The following is a 16,757-nucleotide window of genomic DNA, read 5'->3' as shown; positions in this document are numbered from 1 at the left end:
CATTATCTTAACTGTCTTACTGAGCTGGTTCATGCTGTTGACTTGTTGAAATGTGAAATGTAGTTACTATTGACTTTGTAAATACCTGCCAGAGAAGAAATATAATTATTTTAAATCATTGTAAATAGAGATGTATAAAACTCGACACAATCTGCAATGCAGAAAAAATTATATATATATATATATAAATATATAAAGATGTTAAATAAATATCGTGCTGTTTCTGAACAAAAATGACTACTTTGTGACTTGCTGGTTTTTAAAGATGTGATTGAGGCTGGTGCGGGCGGGACGGGAGCAGAGGGGGCAGCCGTGAGGGGGCTCTGGCGGGCGGCGCTGCTCTGGAACGGGCTCGCGGCGGCTTCGCGTCGCCACAGCGACCGCGGGCACGAGCTGGGGGGCGCGCGCGGGCCCGGCGGCGGAAGTCCCGCCCTGCGGCCGAGGCGGGCTGGGAGCAGGGCGCGGGTTGGCCCTCGCACAGGTCCCTCAAGGCGCGGCGCCCGGGTTGGCTGCCTCGGGGACGGCCCCTGGCTGGCGCGTGAGCCCGGTTCCGCCTCCCGCTGCCGCCGCCACTGCCGGGGGCGCGGGAGCGGGCGGGACCCCGGTCCCGCAGGAGCGGCGCCGTGAGGGGAGAGGGCTGAGGCGGGGCCGCTCCGCGCCCCCCTGGCGGCAGCGCCCCCCGGCGGCGGGGCCGCGCCCACGTGAGGGGAGCCGCCATGAGCCGGCCCCAGGGGATGCGCGGCAGCCGCCGCTCCCTGCAGGTGAAGTTCGTGCCCGACGAGGACGTCCTCAAGCACATCTCCGACGATGCAGGTACAGCCGGCCCGGGGCATAGCCCAGCTCAGCGCCGCCCGCTGCCCCCAGGGCGTTGGGAGAGGGCTCTGAGCAGCCGCGGCCGGCCCCGGGAAAGGGGCTCTGCAACACCCTAGCTGGGTTCTGCAGGAGGACGAGGCCTCTGGGGTGGTTCTGCCCTGCTTGACTGCTCCCCTCAGAGTGTCTCTGTCCCAGGCCAGCACTGGACGGGCTGCGGAACGAGCTCTCGGTACCAGCTATCCCCGCAGCAGCGTGTGCGGGTGCCGGGGCAGCGGTGCGGGGAGCCGGGGAGCTCCTCGGGCCTGATGCAGTTAAACACTCGCACGGGCAAAGCGGAACGAGGCTGCCGGTGTGTGCCGTACGAGTGCTTTGCTGCACTTCTGACTGCTTTTAAGCTGGGGAGCCTCTGTGGAGATGCTTAAAACTTGCCAGTACAAGGCACGGAGCATTTCTTTCAGGCTTCACTGCTGGTCCTGCTGTGAGCAGAAGGTCATGCAGGTGGTGACCAGAGGGCTTTCAGCCTACAGGCGCGGTATTTTCCAATCGCCCCTCGTCTCTAGGAAAAAATAAGAGTTGCCAGGTACCATCCCTTTGCATGCGATTTGATACTTAATGTGTGAGCCACTGTCATTTCTCCTGTTCCTCTCTGTGGAGCTGGTGTTCGCTGAAATGGGTGTCTTACCCTCATGGACTGCAGGAGCCACATTTGTGGTGGAGGAGGGAGGAATGGCTATAGGGTCAGATATCGACCAGCTGTTCTTTTAGCAGGACATCTCAGCGTTGAATTTGTTGAGTGATTTGCATAACAGGAGCCTGGTCCTGTGGCTGTGTACTACTGCAATAGAAATAATGAAATGGCAGGAGGTTAAACTTTTATTACAATTCTAGGAACTAAAGTACGGAAGGACAAGGCTCAGCTGAGTGTCAGTGTCAAGAGATTTGTGAAGAAGCTTGAGAATATTTCTGATAACGAAGCTCAGGAGATCCTGGAAGAGAAGAACTATGTTGCTGCTCTTGGAATATGTGCCCAAGGTATTAGCAGGGGAAAACCTGACACAGCTCTGACTTCAGGAGATTCTTTCAGTGTTAGGGTTGTACAGTGCTGGTAAAGTTGCTTTTGAGGGCTTAATCTGCTCTGTCTGTGCTTGTGGTAACAGGTAGAAGAGAAGATTATGATTCTAGGATTTTATTATTATATTTGTTCTGTATCACCTGCAGTATAAAGCCAAATAGTGAAATGTTACATTCCATCTTTCTTGGGTTGGGAATATTATCAGTGCTTTTAAAATAGCTGCAAGTAACATGTCTTTTCACAGATCCAGTGGGCAATGGCTCAAATATAAGTGGTGGTGAAGTTTACTCATTCCAGACTCCCAAACGCTCCAATAAAATGGCAGAGCTGGGTATGTTTTGCTCTTCTTTCTCTGCAGACTTAGGAGAAGCAAGGAGAAAGTGGCAGTTCCAGAGAGGGTGGACTGTTTCAGTTCAGATAAGGTGCTTGAGCAGGGTTGTCACTCACATGAAGAATCCTTGTATGTTCAGTGCCATCTGAACTTCATTAGTGTTTGTTTGTCACAGCTAATGCTACGTGCTACAAAGGATGAGCTGAGGGACAGGGATCATGCTACTGAATGAATACAGAAACTGGTTTTGGTGCTGTGTCTTGGGAAGTTGTGTTTCCTATCTTAGACCTCCTTCTGCAGCAGGGTGGATTTCACTGGTGCTGCCTCCTGGAGCCACGACTCAGTTTGAAAACTGAGGAAGTCATACTGTGACGATCTGTTACATGGACTAGGCTGTTGGTCACACAATGGCAGGAACTGTTAGCAGGGTATTTCAGATCCACATCAGTCATTCACCTTCAGCTGGTACTGATAAAGAGTAGACACAGGTAAATAGTTCTTCCTGGGGAGCTGATGTGTTTGCCATATCTGATGATCTGTTATGTCCAGCTGAGCAGTCTTAGAGTACTAAGTGAGCCTGACCAAACCTTGCTCTAATTCAAAGACATATGATCTTCCAGGGAGCAAAACGTGCTCTGCCATCAGCCATATTTGTAAACTTAATTAATTGAGCAGTTCAGCCTTTGAAAATCTTTGCTGAGGAATACAGTCACCTTTAGAGTTAGAAAATCCTAGAAGTTCCTGAAATGTCTAGGGAATTAATATGAAGAGAGCATTTCAGGTGTATGGCTCCATTTCTGACGAGCCAGAGCTGGAAGTTTTGTACCTGACATGTCCTTCCTTCCCTTCCCCCTATTTCCTACAGCTTCTGAATTAGCCCAGACACCAGAAAAGAATGTGGCACCTGATGACTCCAAATGCCCTGAGAAGATGGCCAAAACCCCTCAAAGCAGCAGTAAGTCCTGTGATGGTTTGGGGAACTGAAGCTGAGTGAGTGGGGGTTATGTTTCTCTTTAAGTGGTGGAGTGAATGCTTGAGTTCCAGCTTCTCTCATGCTTAAGTATTCTAGTTAACACCAGGGCTTAAGTATTCAGGTTAACACATGGGCTGAACATTTTGATGTGCATAGGCTGTGCTTCACCTGGGTGTCAGATCTCTCCTTTGCCCTGCTGCTCTAGAGGAAACATGAACATCTCTCTCTTCTGTTGCTGTGACATTAATGACTTCCTTTCTGTTCAATAGAAATACTTGCACTTGAGAGAGTTATGAGCTGGGCTGGTGTGTTAAACACTGACTGGGTAGGAGTGTGTGGGTGTTCATGTGTAAATTCACACTTTATTATATAATATTTAACACCTAGTGCTGTAGGGAGAAATACAGGTGGGAGAAGTCAATGCATGTCAACACGGGCAAGAGGATGTGCATTTATGCTTGGAAATGGAGTTTGATGTGCTCGGGGAGAGAGCATTAGCTCATTTTTCAGCTTCATCCCTCCTTGCTGGAGTCTCTTCCTCCTTCCTGGCCTCCCAAAGCTGTGACCAGGAATTAGCAGCTGCCTTCTGTGGTAATAACATTGACTCTTGTGTGACCTGACACAGGCAGGCTGCTGGAGCCACCACAAACTCACAGCCAGAATGCAAAGAATGAATTTATTGCTATTAACTTCCTGGAGCAACACCTGGGCAGAGGGCCATGAGTGGAGATGCAGGCACTGAGTGGAGATGCAGGCACCCTTGCGTGGGATTCAGTGCTAGGAGCAGCCTGCTGTTCACACTGGTCTATCAGTGGTTCTGCACATGCATGGTTTATCCCCATGCTGTGATCTTCACTGGGTTCTGATCTGCCTGTTAGGGTGCCTCCAGACCTACCAAACACCTACGTTATCTATGCACAGATGTTCTACTTGCCAAATCATACACAAGGTAAACAGCAATAGCCATGGTGTATCTGTTTTTCTGCATTGCTGTTTGAGCCTTTGCTATCCCCAGCTGCATGGCCACCTGAGCAGCTCTCTTTGTTCTCTCTTGCCTGCCTGTGAGGAACTAAGGCTTCCCTCATAGGATTAACTATCCAGGGAGCTGACATTCAGGCACAGTGTACCTTTGAACAGTGAATGCCTGTTTTTCTAATGGACCATATTGTGCCAGTGTTGAAAATTTGCAGTACTCTGTACAATGCTGTTTCTTCCTTTTCAGAGCGTTCAGGTTCAAACAAAGTGCAGCAGAGGGTGAGTAATGACTTTTCATTGCTTGGATTTTGTATTTGGGCTTTTTTCCCCACTTGTAAAACTTGAACTAGCCAATTACTACAGTTCTGGAAGGGAAGGACCTTGAAAAGCGTACTCTACAGTAGAGATGTCTCTTCTGTTGTAACCAGAAGGAGTACCTCAAGTGAGAACCATTTGTCAGGACTATGGGGTTTGGAGTCAGTGGGCAAATAATAGGTTTGACAGCTTAATTGTCATGGGTGGAAACTATTTTCTTGCATCACACGAGTGAGGATGCTAGATAATCCCTTCATATACAGTTAAACTCACAGCTTTCCAGTTTCTCACTAAAGGAAGAAACAGCTGTAATTGTAACAGGAGTTCCAGAACTGTGATGCTGTTCAGTTTCTTACTTACCAATTGGTTTATAAAGAAGAGATACTGTGCCAGACTGCCAGTTGTGGTGGCTATGGAGTGAAAGAGCTGGCTTTCTAAAATAGTACAGCATCATAGCAGAAATGTGTGCACAGTTTTTCTGGTATGAGGTTCCAGGATGAGATACACCTGAAAAAGACATGCTGTTTGGGGATGCCATAGTCACTGCTTGGTGATTTCACATCCACTTTGTCAGGATCAACAAAAGTACTTCCTAAGTATTGCAGACTTGATCCAGTGTCCAAATCAGGCATGTGCTTTAAACATATGTAAGGAAAATGTGACACTACAACTTGGTGAGCCCAGGCAGCTTGGATTGCTTTGCTGTACTTCTGGGCTTAGTGTGCTGAGTGGTCTTCTGCCATTCTGGTTGTTGTTTTCATGGAGGACTTCAGGTGACTTTGAGTAGACAGCATGATGTGGAAGGTGACTGCTGTGGGGACTGAAGCATTTCCAGTTTGTCATTGCTTTGGTTTGGCCCTTCCTGAGAGGCCAAGATTGGCATCTTGGTTGGAGATTCAGTTTTCTACTCTCCATGTTGAGCTGAAAGAATTAAGCCCCTTTTGGAAATTGATCCTGTCTCCCTCTTAATGGGAAAACAAGAACTCTCCATACTTAACTGCCTCTGCTTTTCCAGTTTCATGTGGGCTGAAATACTTTGGAAATGTAACCTGTCTTTGCTTGGCAGAGGGTAGTTTAGAGGAGAGAGATGTTTCTTTTAATGCATGTTTTTTCTTTGCTGTTCCAGAGTAAAAAGAAAGAATTTGTGTCCACCACACCTTACAGACTCAGAAAGAGACTAGCAGGTAAAGATCAGCCTTTGCTGTCAGCTGCCACGATCAGTGAGGCACTGTGTTCAAGGGAGAGTGTTTTCCTGTTGAGCTTCTGTCTGTGGTAGCAGTGTGACAGAAACAGCCTGATTTATCCTGCAGAGAGCGTAGAAATGTCCTTAAGGAAATCCATGTAGACCTTTCCTCTACAACTGATTGCTGCTAAGGTGAGAGGTGGAAGGATTAGAAGCACAGAGTTACTGAACTTCAGTAACATGATCAAAAGAGACAAAACTTTCGGTAATCTTACCCGTGCTGACATTTAGGGTGGCCCAATTGCTTGAACCAGGCATAAAACTTTTGGATGATGGCTGGGATGTCCATGTCAAAGTATTTCCAATAACTGGTTGGCTAAACCAGAATGAGTGCAGAGGAGAGTTTAGTACATGATATTTCATCTTCTGTTTCTTTTGTGTTGAGAGACCAAAACTGAGCCAGATTTCATCTGTGCTCTTCAATCAGTGCTGCTAACAGAGGTATCTTACAACAACTTGTTTGCAGAATGTGACATAGAAGATACTCAGCCTGCTCTATTGGCACTTGGGAAAACTGACACAGAGATGCTAAGAGAAATAGGGAATTCCATTTTTAGTCTTTTTTTATAGTACAGTGATGTTTCTTGGTTGGTATCAAGGAGGGGGCTTTACTTAATAATACTTTGTGATCCTAGAACTGCAAAAGAAATGGCCATCTGTGTTTGCAGTTCTCTTAAGCAGTGATTTTACTTTTCTGTGAAATGTATTTAGGATTCATATGCTTGTAAAACAACTAGAGAATGTGTGTGAGATGGTGCAAAATGAGTTCTGTGTAAGAAGTCATTCCTAGCTTTTAACCTTAAAATTTATGCTCTAGCTCCAGATCCCTATTTAGAAAGTGAGAGTGAGTATTCCGCTTCCTGCTCAGAGGAGGAGGATGAGGACGAACAGAAGGAAGTCAGCGCTGTTTTATCAGATCAAAAGACTCCAGCAAAAACTAAGGCTGCATCTACACCTCCTCCCAGAAACAGCCTAGCCAAAAAAAATAAGGAGCAGAAGATGGTGAGTGTACAAAAATATACCCCTGAGCTAGCAAACATGGGGGGATGTGTGGTGACAATAAGCTGTTAGTGACCTCACCTGACCCTGGGGAAGAACTGCTCAACTCATTTATATCAAACCAGCTGGGCTGGCTTTTGCTGTACTTCTGAGTAATCCTTGGTGGACAGGCACCATGTGAACCTGTGTGCTCACTCAGCTGGCATCATTAGCAGCTTCAGAAGGAGAAGTCTAAGATGTCCATGGAGCAGGAGACTTTGTATTGGGACAGGATGAAGAAATTGATTCCTGTAGTACCAAAAGGAGTGCACATTACTATTTTGGCTTGGTGTTCAGCTTAATTGTCTTACTCCCTATAGAACCGGGATCCCCACACCAATTAAGAATTACTGTTATCTCATCTCTCACAGAATCTCTTTTCTGGCTCTCTCTTTGGGAAGAAAATCATCTGACATTAGCTTTGGCAGAATGCAGCTATAGAAGCCATTTTTGCAAATAATTTCTGTCTTTCTGTATTCACCCTTGCCCTATGTCTCATTGGCCATCTTAGGGAGAGGGATAACTTGATAACAGGAGTGTTGCTGACCTTGCTGTCCTGTTATAGGGCAACTTGGTGGAGGAATACTTTGAAGCTCACAGCAGTTCCAAAGTGCTCACTTCAGACCGAACACTGCAGAAGCTGCGGAAAAGAAGATTGGATCAGGTACTGTTCATAGTGAGTCACACGACTCTGGGTTTTTGATTTCTATGATATAGTGTTCCCCTGCTGTTATTTGAAATTGCTGCCCAAAGTAACATCTGGATTTTTAGCAAGTTCTTTCATAACAGCTGTGGGAGTAAATCACAGCTTACAGTGTTAAAGCTACTGCTGTCTTCAAAGTAGTTGAAGGTTTAGCAGTTTTGTCTCTCAGTACTTTGTTTGTCTGATACATTGCAGTTGCCTTTCCAGTGTCAACTGTCTTCTCCTGCAAGGGAGTGGGAAGCAAAGCTGTTAAAATTGTAGAGGAAGAGAGGCCAGTGTAGATTTGATGCTGACTATCATGCTACTGTGCTGTTTAAACATCAGCATTACAGCATATCTTGAAAGCTGAATTAATCCTTTGATTCTTGATGCTTTTCTACACTGAGCTATCAGCTACAAATTATATCCTTTCTGCTGTATTTTTTTTTGAGATGGGTGGGCATTTTGAGCATTCTCTTGTAGTGACAAACACCTGAACCCTTGCTAAGCATATTGATTGGAGCCTTTGTTCCTATGGCCAGGGATGTGATGTTATATCTTGTTGGTACAGTGTTTGGTGATGTGTAAGCTCCGTGTGTATCCGTTTTTCCTGTAGTGGTTTTTCCATACTTGGCAGGAGAGAAAAATACACAGTGTGTCATCTGTTTTAGTCCTAGTCTTGCTGCTGTTTACCATAAGAAGGTTACTTAATCTCTGCTTAGTATCTCCAGCAGCAAAACTGTGCCTAGTGGGGTATTAATGGGGAGAAATAAAACTAACCACAAACTGAGTGCACTCACAATGAAAACTATTCTCTAGTTAAGGGAGCATGCTAGAGGGTGTTTTAAGGACTTCAGGTGTTTCTCTTGCTTCTTCTCAACTTTGAATGACTGTCATCTCTTTCTCAACACAGCAAACACTGCGTGATCTTTTGAAAAATGCTCCCCTTGCTTATGCTGCTGAAATTAGAGACCTTAACCAGCAACACGAATCCTTGTTTTCCAAATGGATGCTGCAATTACAGTAAGTGTCCAAGGAGAATCACTGAAGAAGCTTAGTTAAAAGGCACTGCCAGTACATTTCCCCTCATGTCAGTAACATCCTGTGGACGAATTAAGGAGGAAAATTTTTTCATTGTTTGCTTAAATTTAAAAGTGGGTGACGTTAATTTAATTCAGTGTGTCCTGTAGACCAAATCCTATCTGATTAACTCCTTGAACTGAATGTCTGAAGTGCAATGAAGTTGCATTCTACCTGCTTAGCTTGCCTGTGCCTCTCTAAACCAAACTAGAGGGCATTCACAAACAGGGACCATGAATAGTGAGAGAGCAGGGAAAATGAATTATGAGAAGAGTGCTCTTTGTGAGGAATCATTTTTGTTCTCAGCAGCGAGTTAGTAGTGAGTAGCCCACCCTCACCATCTTCAGTCTATGGCTATCTCTAGTGGTGTAGCAGTTTATTTCAGTGCCTGTGGTACCTAATGATCTGGGCATGAAGAAACCCTAAAGCTTTTGGAAACACTGGCAATATAAATTTTATTTGGCTTTGTGTGTGTCTTCATGGGAAGGAGAAGGGTGAACATTCAAGAAAGCAAATGAAACTATAGAGACCTTTGAGATTCTGAAGCACCTTAAAGAAGGCAGACCACCACCCCTGAGGCTGGAGCCAATACTGGTGATGAGTGCTCATTAGACAAAATTAGTTCCTGGAAACAGGCAGTGTTTCTGATAAACTGGAGAGGGGTTTAGTCTAGGTGCAGTTCATCAAGGCTAAGGCCTAATGAGCATTTCCCATATCATAGTGCAGCCTGAAAGAGAATGAGGGGTGTGACTTAAGTCAGCTTTTCTGGGTCTCTGCAATTCCATACCATGCTGTCTTTATGTTTTCCTGCCTCTGTTTCTGTGGAACAATCAGGATAAGAAATATACAAGAGTATAGAGTAATTTTGCTTTGAAATTGTGCCTGAGGATCGGAGTGGTAAACCAGTATGAAAGTTTGCTTTTTTTTCTTGTAATTACTTGGACCTGTAGTAATTAAAGTACTTGGTGAGGGGATGCATGTGAGTGTTGATCACCGTTTCTTACCTGAAGTTGTAGATTTAGTGTTCTGTTCTTAGTCAATAACATTTTCTTCCATCCATGTTTTGCTAAGTTTGTGAGCCTCTAGGTGGCTAAAATGATTCTTTTGCTAGGATGCCATGTTCCAGATTCCTTCCAGATTCCTAACCTTATTTATCAGCTGTAAGCTTAAGGTAAGCCCAGAGTTGACCAAACATGAAATTTTTAAAACCAAGATTGCAGTGGATCATTTTGCTTAATGAATGTATGGACCTAAACCAGACTTGCACTTCTTTGATCCTGTGTATTTGCTCACTTTTCTGCAGCTTGGGTTTCAATATTGTGCTTTATGGACTGGGCTCAAAGCGTGATCTGTTGGAGAAGTTTCGTACCTCTTTGCTCCAGGATTCTGTTCACCTGGTGGTTAATGGATACTTCCCCAGCATCACTGTGAGATCTGTAAGTGGGGGAAAAGCTTGTGGGTTTATGTAATCATCCTGTGCTACAGATACCCCTAGAGTCTTTCAGTGCAAAATGTTAAGGAAACCTGCTGCACCCTATAGCAACAGACCCTGTAGAGCAGTTCCTCTCTCTTCTAATACTTTGAAGAAATGGTCCCATACATTTTCCAGGGAATTGCAGTATTTTCTGTCGTGAATAGATACTCATCATACTAAAGCCTTGTTTTATATCACTGTTTTGAGAAGGGGTATAATTTATTTTTTGTTTATGTTCACTGTTTTAGGGATTTTATGATAATAATCAGATTATCTCTCACAAGGTATCCAAGGGCTCAGTTTAAGATTTTCTGCACTTCAGTGTCAGAGCCCTTCATAAAAAACTCCCGTTTTCTTTTTCAGATTCTCAACTCCATCACAGAGGAGGTTTTGGACCATATAGGCACCTTCCGCAGCCCCCTGGACCAACTTGAATTCATAACCAAAAGGTTCAAAGAAGGTGAAATGACTAACTTTATGCATAAAAACATTAGAGTCTATTACTGTTAAGAGAGCCTGGACATTTTCTTCCCCTATAATTTTTATAGAGGCAGTTACAGTTTCCTAGTGCATTGTAGCTAGTATATTTCTTGCTTGTAATGTATGCAACATATATGAAAACAAGCATGCATTAGGAGTATCTGTGTACATACGTGTGTAACAACCCCATGTCAGCTGTTAGCTCAGTCAGTGTTTTACAGCAGGACAGCAGTGGTAAACAAGCAGGTTTGAATTGGTTTCAAAAGCAAAATTAAACAGGTATTGCCTCACAAAGGGCTTGCTGAATTGTTTCTGAATGTCTGTCTTACTGCTTGTATATTCATATGCAGATAGCCATGGAATCTTAATTGTGCATGGCATTGGTGTTTCAGTGGTTACATTCTGTTTTTCATCATTACCTTGGGAGTATTTCTGGTGGGACTAAGAGAAAAAGGCAGGGTAACAGCAGTTCCCACCTGAATGTACATAAGTCAGTCTTGCACTCTGCTGTTGCTGATCTCACTGGTTTCCATTGGCAGGCAAATATGTATGGATTTGCCCAAAAACTGGTTACAGTTCTAGAATTGTTTCTGGACTCAGGAAATGGTTGTTTATTGGAATAAACCAACCGAGACTCCATTTTCTTCATGCAGGAAAAGCCAAATCTTTATTGTATAGGTCATGTTTTATAGGATTATCAGGAGGCCCTGTGTCAGATCTTATTGTTGGACAATACATTCACACTTAGTTCATTGGTTGGTACATGGTATTTTGCATATCTATCAAACTTCTGTATTTTTAGCTAGTTTACATATTTTTACTTGATTCTCATGAGACAGATCTTATTGTTTACGCAGATGCTAGTTGTTTTTCACCCAAGAATATGTTCTTGTGTTAATGAGCTCTCATACCAAGATTGTTTTCACATGGGAACTTGCAGATTTCTTAGCTGGACTTAGAAGACATGACAGGCTAGCTGTTAATTTAAGAGAGTAGGCCTGATTTTATGAGGCCTTTCTTTTATAATTCTTCTACCTGTCTATGACAGTTGTTCCCAGGGACAGGTACAGCAGCAAGAAGCTAGCTGGAAATTCTAACATCTACCATTTGCATTATCTGAGCTAGGTCTCCAACTTTTTTTCAGAACTTACTAAAATTTTCAAGGAAGTTAAGATGCTTTGGATCCAAGTTTGAATAGAAAATGCATTTTTACTGTGAGGAGGAGCTTAAAGATCCTAGTCATGTAAATCAAAAGCATCTGAATAAACTGTGCTTAGTCTTCCATTCTGAAATATATTTCAATGACCTTTAATTGCAAAAGAAACACAGCTAAAGGAGCAATTCCTGTTAAAGCTGTGAGCAAGTGGAAAGTGGATTATAGCAGAAAAGCTTAAAATGAAAAAAAACAATTCTGTAACTGTGATGACAGGGAATTGAGAAAAACCCTTTTAGGTGCTCAGAAACACCCAGTGTAGCTTCAAACTATGTTGTACAAGGAAAGCAATATTGGAGGGATGTGTATGGAGAGTGGTGAAATACACTTGTGCTACACTGCTCTGGGAATGGGAAACCAGCTTGTGTGCACTTCCTTTGATTGTTTCTCTGTTGTTTTTTCTGACCTTGCAGATTCATCTTTAGAGCTCTATGTCCTCATTCATAACCTGGACAGCCAGATGTTGAGAGGAGAAAGAAGTCAGCAGATCCTTGCACAGTTATCCTCCCTGCCTAGCATTTACCTCATTGCCTCTATTGATCACATCAATGCTCCTCTCAGTGAGTTCCCCTGGGCCTGATCTAGCCAAGAGAAGGATCTGTGTTCTGCTTTGGGGCTGCTGAGCATGTTTCATAAGCTCATGTGTTGCTTACTATGTATTACTATTACTGTGTATGTATTACTGTTGATGTGTAGAACAGATCTGTTGATGTATGTACAGTCCTGATTGGGAGTGTGGCTGTGCTGAACCAAAACGGTGTAAAGATACTGACAAATGCCACTAACCTTAATATACAAATATATACCATAACATACAAATAGACTCCAAGCTTTTGGCACTGTTTGATTTTAGGAACTTACTGAATTGGAGATTGGATAATTAAGGATGGCAAAGCAAATATACTTAAATAACTTACTTATATTAATTACTATTATGACTAGACTAAAAGATCCTAATCAGAATTATTTACTACACAGCACAGGTAGCTGAGTTGATTTTACTCACCCATACCAACAGCTATGGGCAGATCTCTTTAGCTCATCCTGGAGGAGTAACCTTGAGGGGTGTCCCCACTAAAGGGAGGAATCTCCACACACTCTGAGAAGGGTCTTGTTTCAGCTATTTTACCCCCTCTCTAGGTAGAGCTTTAGAGCTTCCAGCTACAGCCAGAAATTGTTTGCACACTCCTGACTCTGGAAGGATTTACAATGTATCTGTGGAAAAGGGATGCCTGCAAATGTTTTGTTGCTGAGAATTTATCTTACTGGAACTGCAGTTATCAGAGTGTATGTAATGTGAATTTCACAAGCATATATTGTTTCCTCAATCCTACACCAGAGCTGTGAGCATTTTAATATTGCTTGTTTAATTCCTTAGAAAACATAGATCTCCCAATTTTGTCTGCTCTTTCTGTTCTGTCTGTCTAGTGTGGGATCAGGCAAAGCTGAGCCTCTATAACTGGCTTTGGTATGAGACAACCACATTTAATCCTTATGTGGAGGAAACATCTTATGAGAACTCGCTTTTAGTACAACAGTCTGGATCTTTGGCTTTGAGCTCCCTAATGCATGTCCTGCATAGCCTCACTCTCAATGCCAGGTAAGACATTGTTACACTTCACAGTAGCACTTGCCAAGGACCCAGTCCTTGCAATCTGTGTTTTCTGATAATAGTGTTCCAGACCAAGATGGTAGGACCTGGGTTCCAGCTGATTGGTTACTTTAAATTTGGATAGCAGGCCTTGTCCAGTGATGAGGTTCACAACCAGGTTCTTTTTGGATAAGGCAAAATTAGTTAATATTTTCTAACTGTGCTAGTTTTGGGTTGTTTTAAAATTATTATTATTTTGATTTTTCCCTTTCCTCCTTTCACTTAGAGGGATATTCAGACTGCTTGCTCAGCACCAGCTGGAGAAAAAGGACAATCCATCTTATCCAGGTAGGTACCCACCTTTTCTCATTTTTTTGGGCAGTTGCTGTTCACAGCAGCCCTGGGGTTTGGTATGCAGGTTACATATCCAGCAACAGAAGTGCTGGAACAGTTGTCTCAGTGAGGCTCACTGTCCTTCTAGTGACACTGTGTCTGACTCAGACAGGAAATCAATAGACTGGCTGGCTCTGAAGGACTGCCTTTACATGCTTAGACATGACTGAGACTGTTGGTGAGGGACTGTGGACTAAAAAAATTAAAAAAGAAGAGTGAAATTGTATAACTTGCACTTAAATGTCCTATATAACTGGCTTCTGATGTACCTGTGCTTTCTAGGATACATGTGGAATATTCTGTCACTGTGTCGTAGGTGTTGCAGTGGATATGAATAACATTTTAATGGTAAAGAAAGCAAGATAGAGGAGTTGGAAATTAACGATTGTAAAAAGTGCATTTAAAGTGCTATTAAAATTCCATTAGGCAGCAGGGTGACTCACATGTTAATTGAGCTGTTTTCCATTAATTACAGAAGTATTACCTTGGCTGTATACTTCCAAGAAATGATGATACTGTGGCCACTCTGGTCTAAGCCAAAGCAAGACTTTCAGGTGGATATGTGGTGTTAGACCTGGGAAAACCTGACAATCTTACTACTTCAGTTTCCTGTTCTTGCCTTTTTCTGTCTCCAGGGCTGTCTTTCCAGGATTTTTACCAGCAGTGTCGGGAGGCTTTCCTTGTGAACAGTGACTTGACACTCAGGGCACAGCTGACAGAATTCAGGGACCACAAGCTGATCCGGACCAAGCGGGTGAGTCCAGGGAAGAATTCTATTCAGCCATTTTTATTTGAATAAAAAGGATTCCTACTTGCTGTATTGTTTAAGCACGTAAGAACTGGCAAGGGACTGAAATTCTGTAATTGCAGCTCTTTCCATGCCTCCAATTTGTCAACACCCTTTACACAGATAGAGGATTATAGAAACACAGTGTGCTTTGGTTATTCAGCAACCTACACGTCTTCTTTTGAAGACTGTGAGAAGTAGCAGACTATGGAGCCTGCCAGTCTGTTTCCAATAGTATTACCTGTATTTCTATAAGGAAGGAATGCAGACTTGTCATAATAATGAGGCAGAACAGCAGTACAAGATATAGTGTTGAAGTGTTGAAGATAAGCGTTGAAGAGCTTTGTAGTGTCAAACAAGCATAACCCACCAGAAGATTTCTCATTTAATGACTTTTCTCAGTATTTGTGCATTTCCTGTGTTGCTCCAGTGAACTATTCCAGGTTTTCAGTAATGTAGTTGTTCAGAATGCTGTCTAGCTCTATTCCAGACTGCAGATAAACGCTAGCATGAACTATTGCAGTTTTCAGTGATGTAGCTGTTCAGAATGCTGTCTAGCTCTAATCCAGACTGCAGATAAATGCTAGCATTGCAGTGCTGTCTAGTGGCTTGCCTGGCACTGTACACTGGGGTTAACAATGTCTGTGCATGTCTGTTCTCAGGGAGCTGATGGTGTGGAATACTTACTAATTCCTGTCGATGACAGTACCTTGACGGACTTCTTAGAGAAAGAGGATGAAGATGTGTAACATCTGTGTCCTCAGTGTCTACAGCAACTGCTCTCAAAGGCTGCTGGAGAAAGGCTTATGCTCAGATCTCTTTCTCCAGCCTCACAGCTGCTGCATTGATAAGTAATAATTCTAAAGAATCTTGCTCATTGTTCAGCTGCCTCAGGTAGTTTGGAATGATGATTCTGTAAGCAAGGCCTCTCTTGCGCTCTAGTTGGATTTGTCTGCTTTGTCTCTTAGCTCAGACAATGCCTTCTTCCTACCTGTGCATCCAACCTCACAGCCAGAAAAACAAACTTGGTGAGATTGTGCCTTCTGCTCTCTACCTCAGTAGACATGAAGGTTTTATTGGAGCAATTTACTTGGGAAGTGCAAATCACAAGATGGTCAAGAGCTTTAGTTTGTACTAGTGGTGCAAATTTTCCTATTTGAGTGCTATCCAGTACTCCTTACCATTTAGACAAAACTAGCTTCCATTGTATGAAGGCAAGATTTATAGTGCTACAAGACCTGTCTTGACTGCATGAGGAAAGGAGAATATAAGTGGGTTTGGGATGCTGCAGGTGACTTAGTAAATTCTGGCAATAAAAGTGAAGGACTTGTTCCAAACAAACATCCTTTTGTAAGATTTAGATAATCAAAATTATGATGGACTCATGTCATTGCCTGCTACTTTCCAACGTGCAGTCCAGGAATATGAAGAGGCTATGAAGCTTTTTCGTTTATTTTTTTAAATCTTGATTGTATATTTATATTTTTTACATCAGGAGTGCCCACTGATCCTGGAGGAGGCCTTAAATGCCACTTAGAAGCTCTCCCTTTTTTTAAGCTTTTAGAGGTTGGGAGACTACTGAAGTTTGACATCTTTTCTTCAATTCTTTTTTTCTCAGTTATGTGGGAGGAAGCTCTGTAGTTCCATCATCTGTAGTCTGCCAGCCAGACTTCAGGGACTCTTTATGCCTAATATTTGGTAGCTGTGTTACAGCTCAGTGTTGTAATAGTTCAAATCAATCAAATAAAGTACTTTATTAATTTTCATTAGTTTGTCTTGTCTCTCACAATCTTTTTATGTTACAGGAAGATCGAGATCCTTTTGGCAGTTGTGCAAAAGCTTCATTTTCATTATTATGTCAAATATCTGTGCAGAAGATTTCAAACTACTGAGTAGAAATATTTACATTGTTTCTTACATCAAAATCAAGAATCCTTTGCCTGCCTTTTAATACCAGTATATAGCTTTTAAAGAGAACCAAAACATCCCATGGAGCAATAGTACCTTATCTGCCCCTCACTTGCTACTTGACTGAAGCAAGAGATGTATGGCCTGACTTTTGTATTAGAAACCTAGAGCTTTTACCTACCCCACTGTCAACTTGATTCTTCATACAGGTCCTTTCCTTTTACTTGGGATAGAAGAAATTCCTTCTCACTTCTCAGCATATTGAGGTGCCTTCATGGTATTGGTAAGAATGATGACCTTTATATAGCCTAGGTAGCTTCAGATAAACCAGTCATCTCTTTCCACTTAAATACATTTAAGTGGAACGAGGCATGCAATTATTAGATGGA

The 16,757-nt window shown here is 43.0% G+C and overlaps 1 protein-coding gene across 2 annotated transcripts; it reads left to right on the top strand.

The window, feature by feature from the left end:
- The first annotated feature begins 473 nt into the window (after positions 1-473).
- On the top strand, positions 474-16,226 carry ORC2 (origin recognition complex subunit 2). Of its 2 annotated transcripts, none has more exons than XM_074548248.1 (16): positions 474-813; positions 1,702-1,845; positions 2,130-2,216; positions 3,082-3,171; positions 4,412-4,443; positions 5,606-5,663; positions 6,540-6,724; positions 7,326-7,424; positions 8,356-8,465; positions 9,826-9,958; positions 10,360-10,456; positions 12,103-12,249; positions 13,118-13,289; positions 13,567-13,628; positions 14,309-14,427; positions 15,123-16,226. In XM_074548248.1, the coding sequence occupies exons 1-16, from the start codon at positions 717-719 to the stop codon at positions 15,207-15,209; spliced, it is 1,719 nt and encodes a 572-aa protein (XP_074404349.1). In that variant the 5' UTR covers positions 474-716; the 3' UTR covers positions 15,210-16,226. The 2 variants fall into 2 exon arrangements, with proteins under 2 accessions (XP_074404349.1, XP_074404350.1); XM_074548249.1 differs by lacking the exon at positions 474-813 and adding an exon at positions 823-1,393.
- The last annotated feature ends 531 nt before the right edge of the window (positions 16,227-16,757 follow it).

This window comes from Zonotrichia albicollis, chromosome 10 (assembly GCF_047830755.1).
Source record: "Zonotrichia albicollis isolate bZonAlb1 chromosome 10, bZonAlb1.hap1, whole genome shotgun sequence".
NCBI lineage: Eukaryota > Metazoa > Chordata > Aves > Passeriformes > Passerellidae > Zonotrichia > Zonotrichia albicollis.
Note: the sequence above shows the minus strand (reverse complement) of the source record. Positions and strands in the feature narration are given on the sequence as shown.

Excerpts from the sequence above, each read along its gene's own strand:
- ORC2 (XM_074548248.1), top strand. The coding sequence starts at position 717 with ATGAGCCGGCCCCAGGGGATGCGCGGCAGCCGCCGCTCCCTGCAGGTG. Across the intron at positions 6,725-7,325 it reads AAAATAAGGAGCAGAAGATG|GGCAACTTGGTGGAGGAATA; the intron begins GTGAGTGTACAA and ends GTCCTGTTATAG. Across the intron at positions 12,250-13,117 it reads TCACATCAATGCTCCTCTCA|TGTGGGATCAGGCAAAGCTG; the intron begins GTGAGTTCCCCT and ends CTGTCTGTCTAG.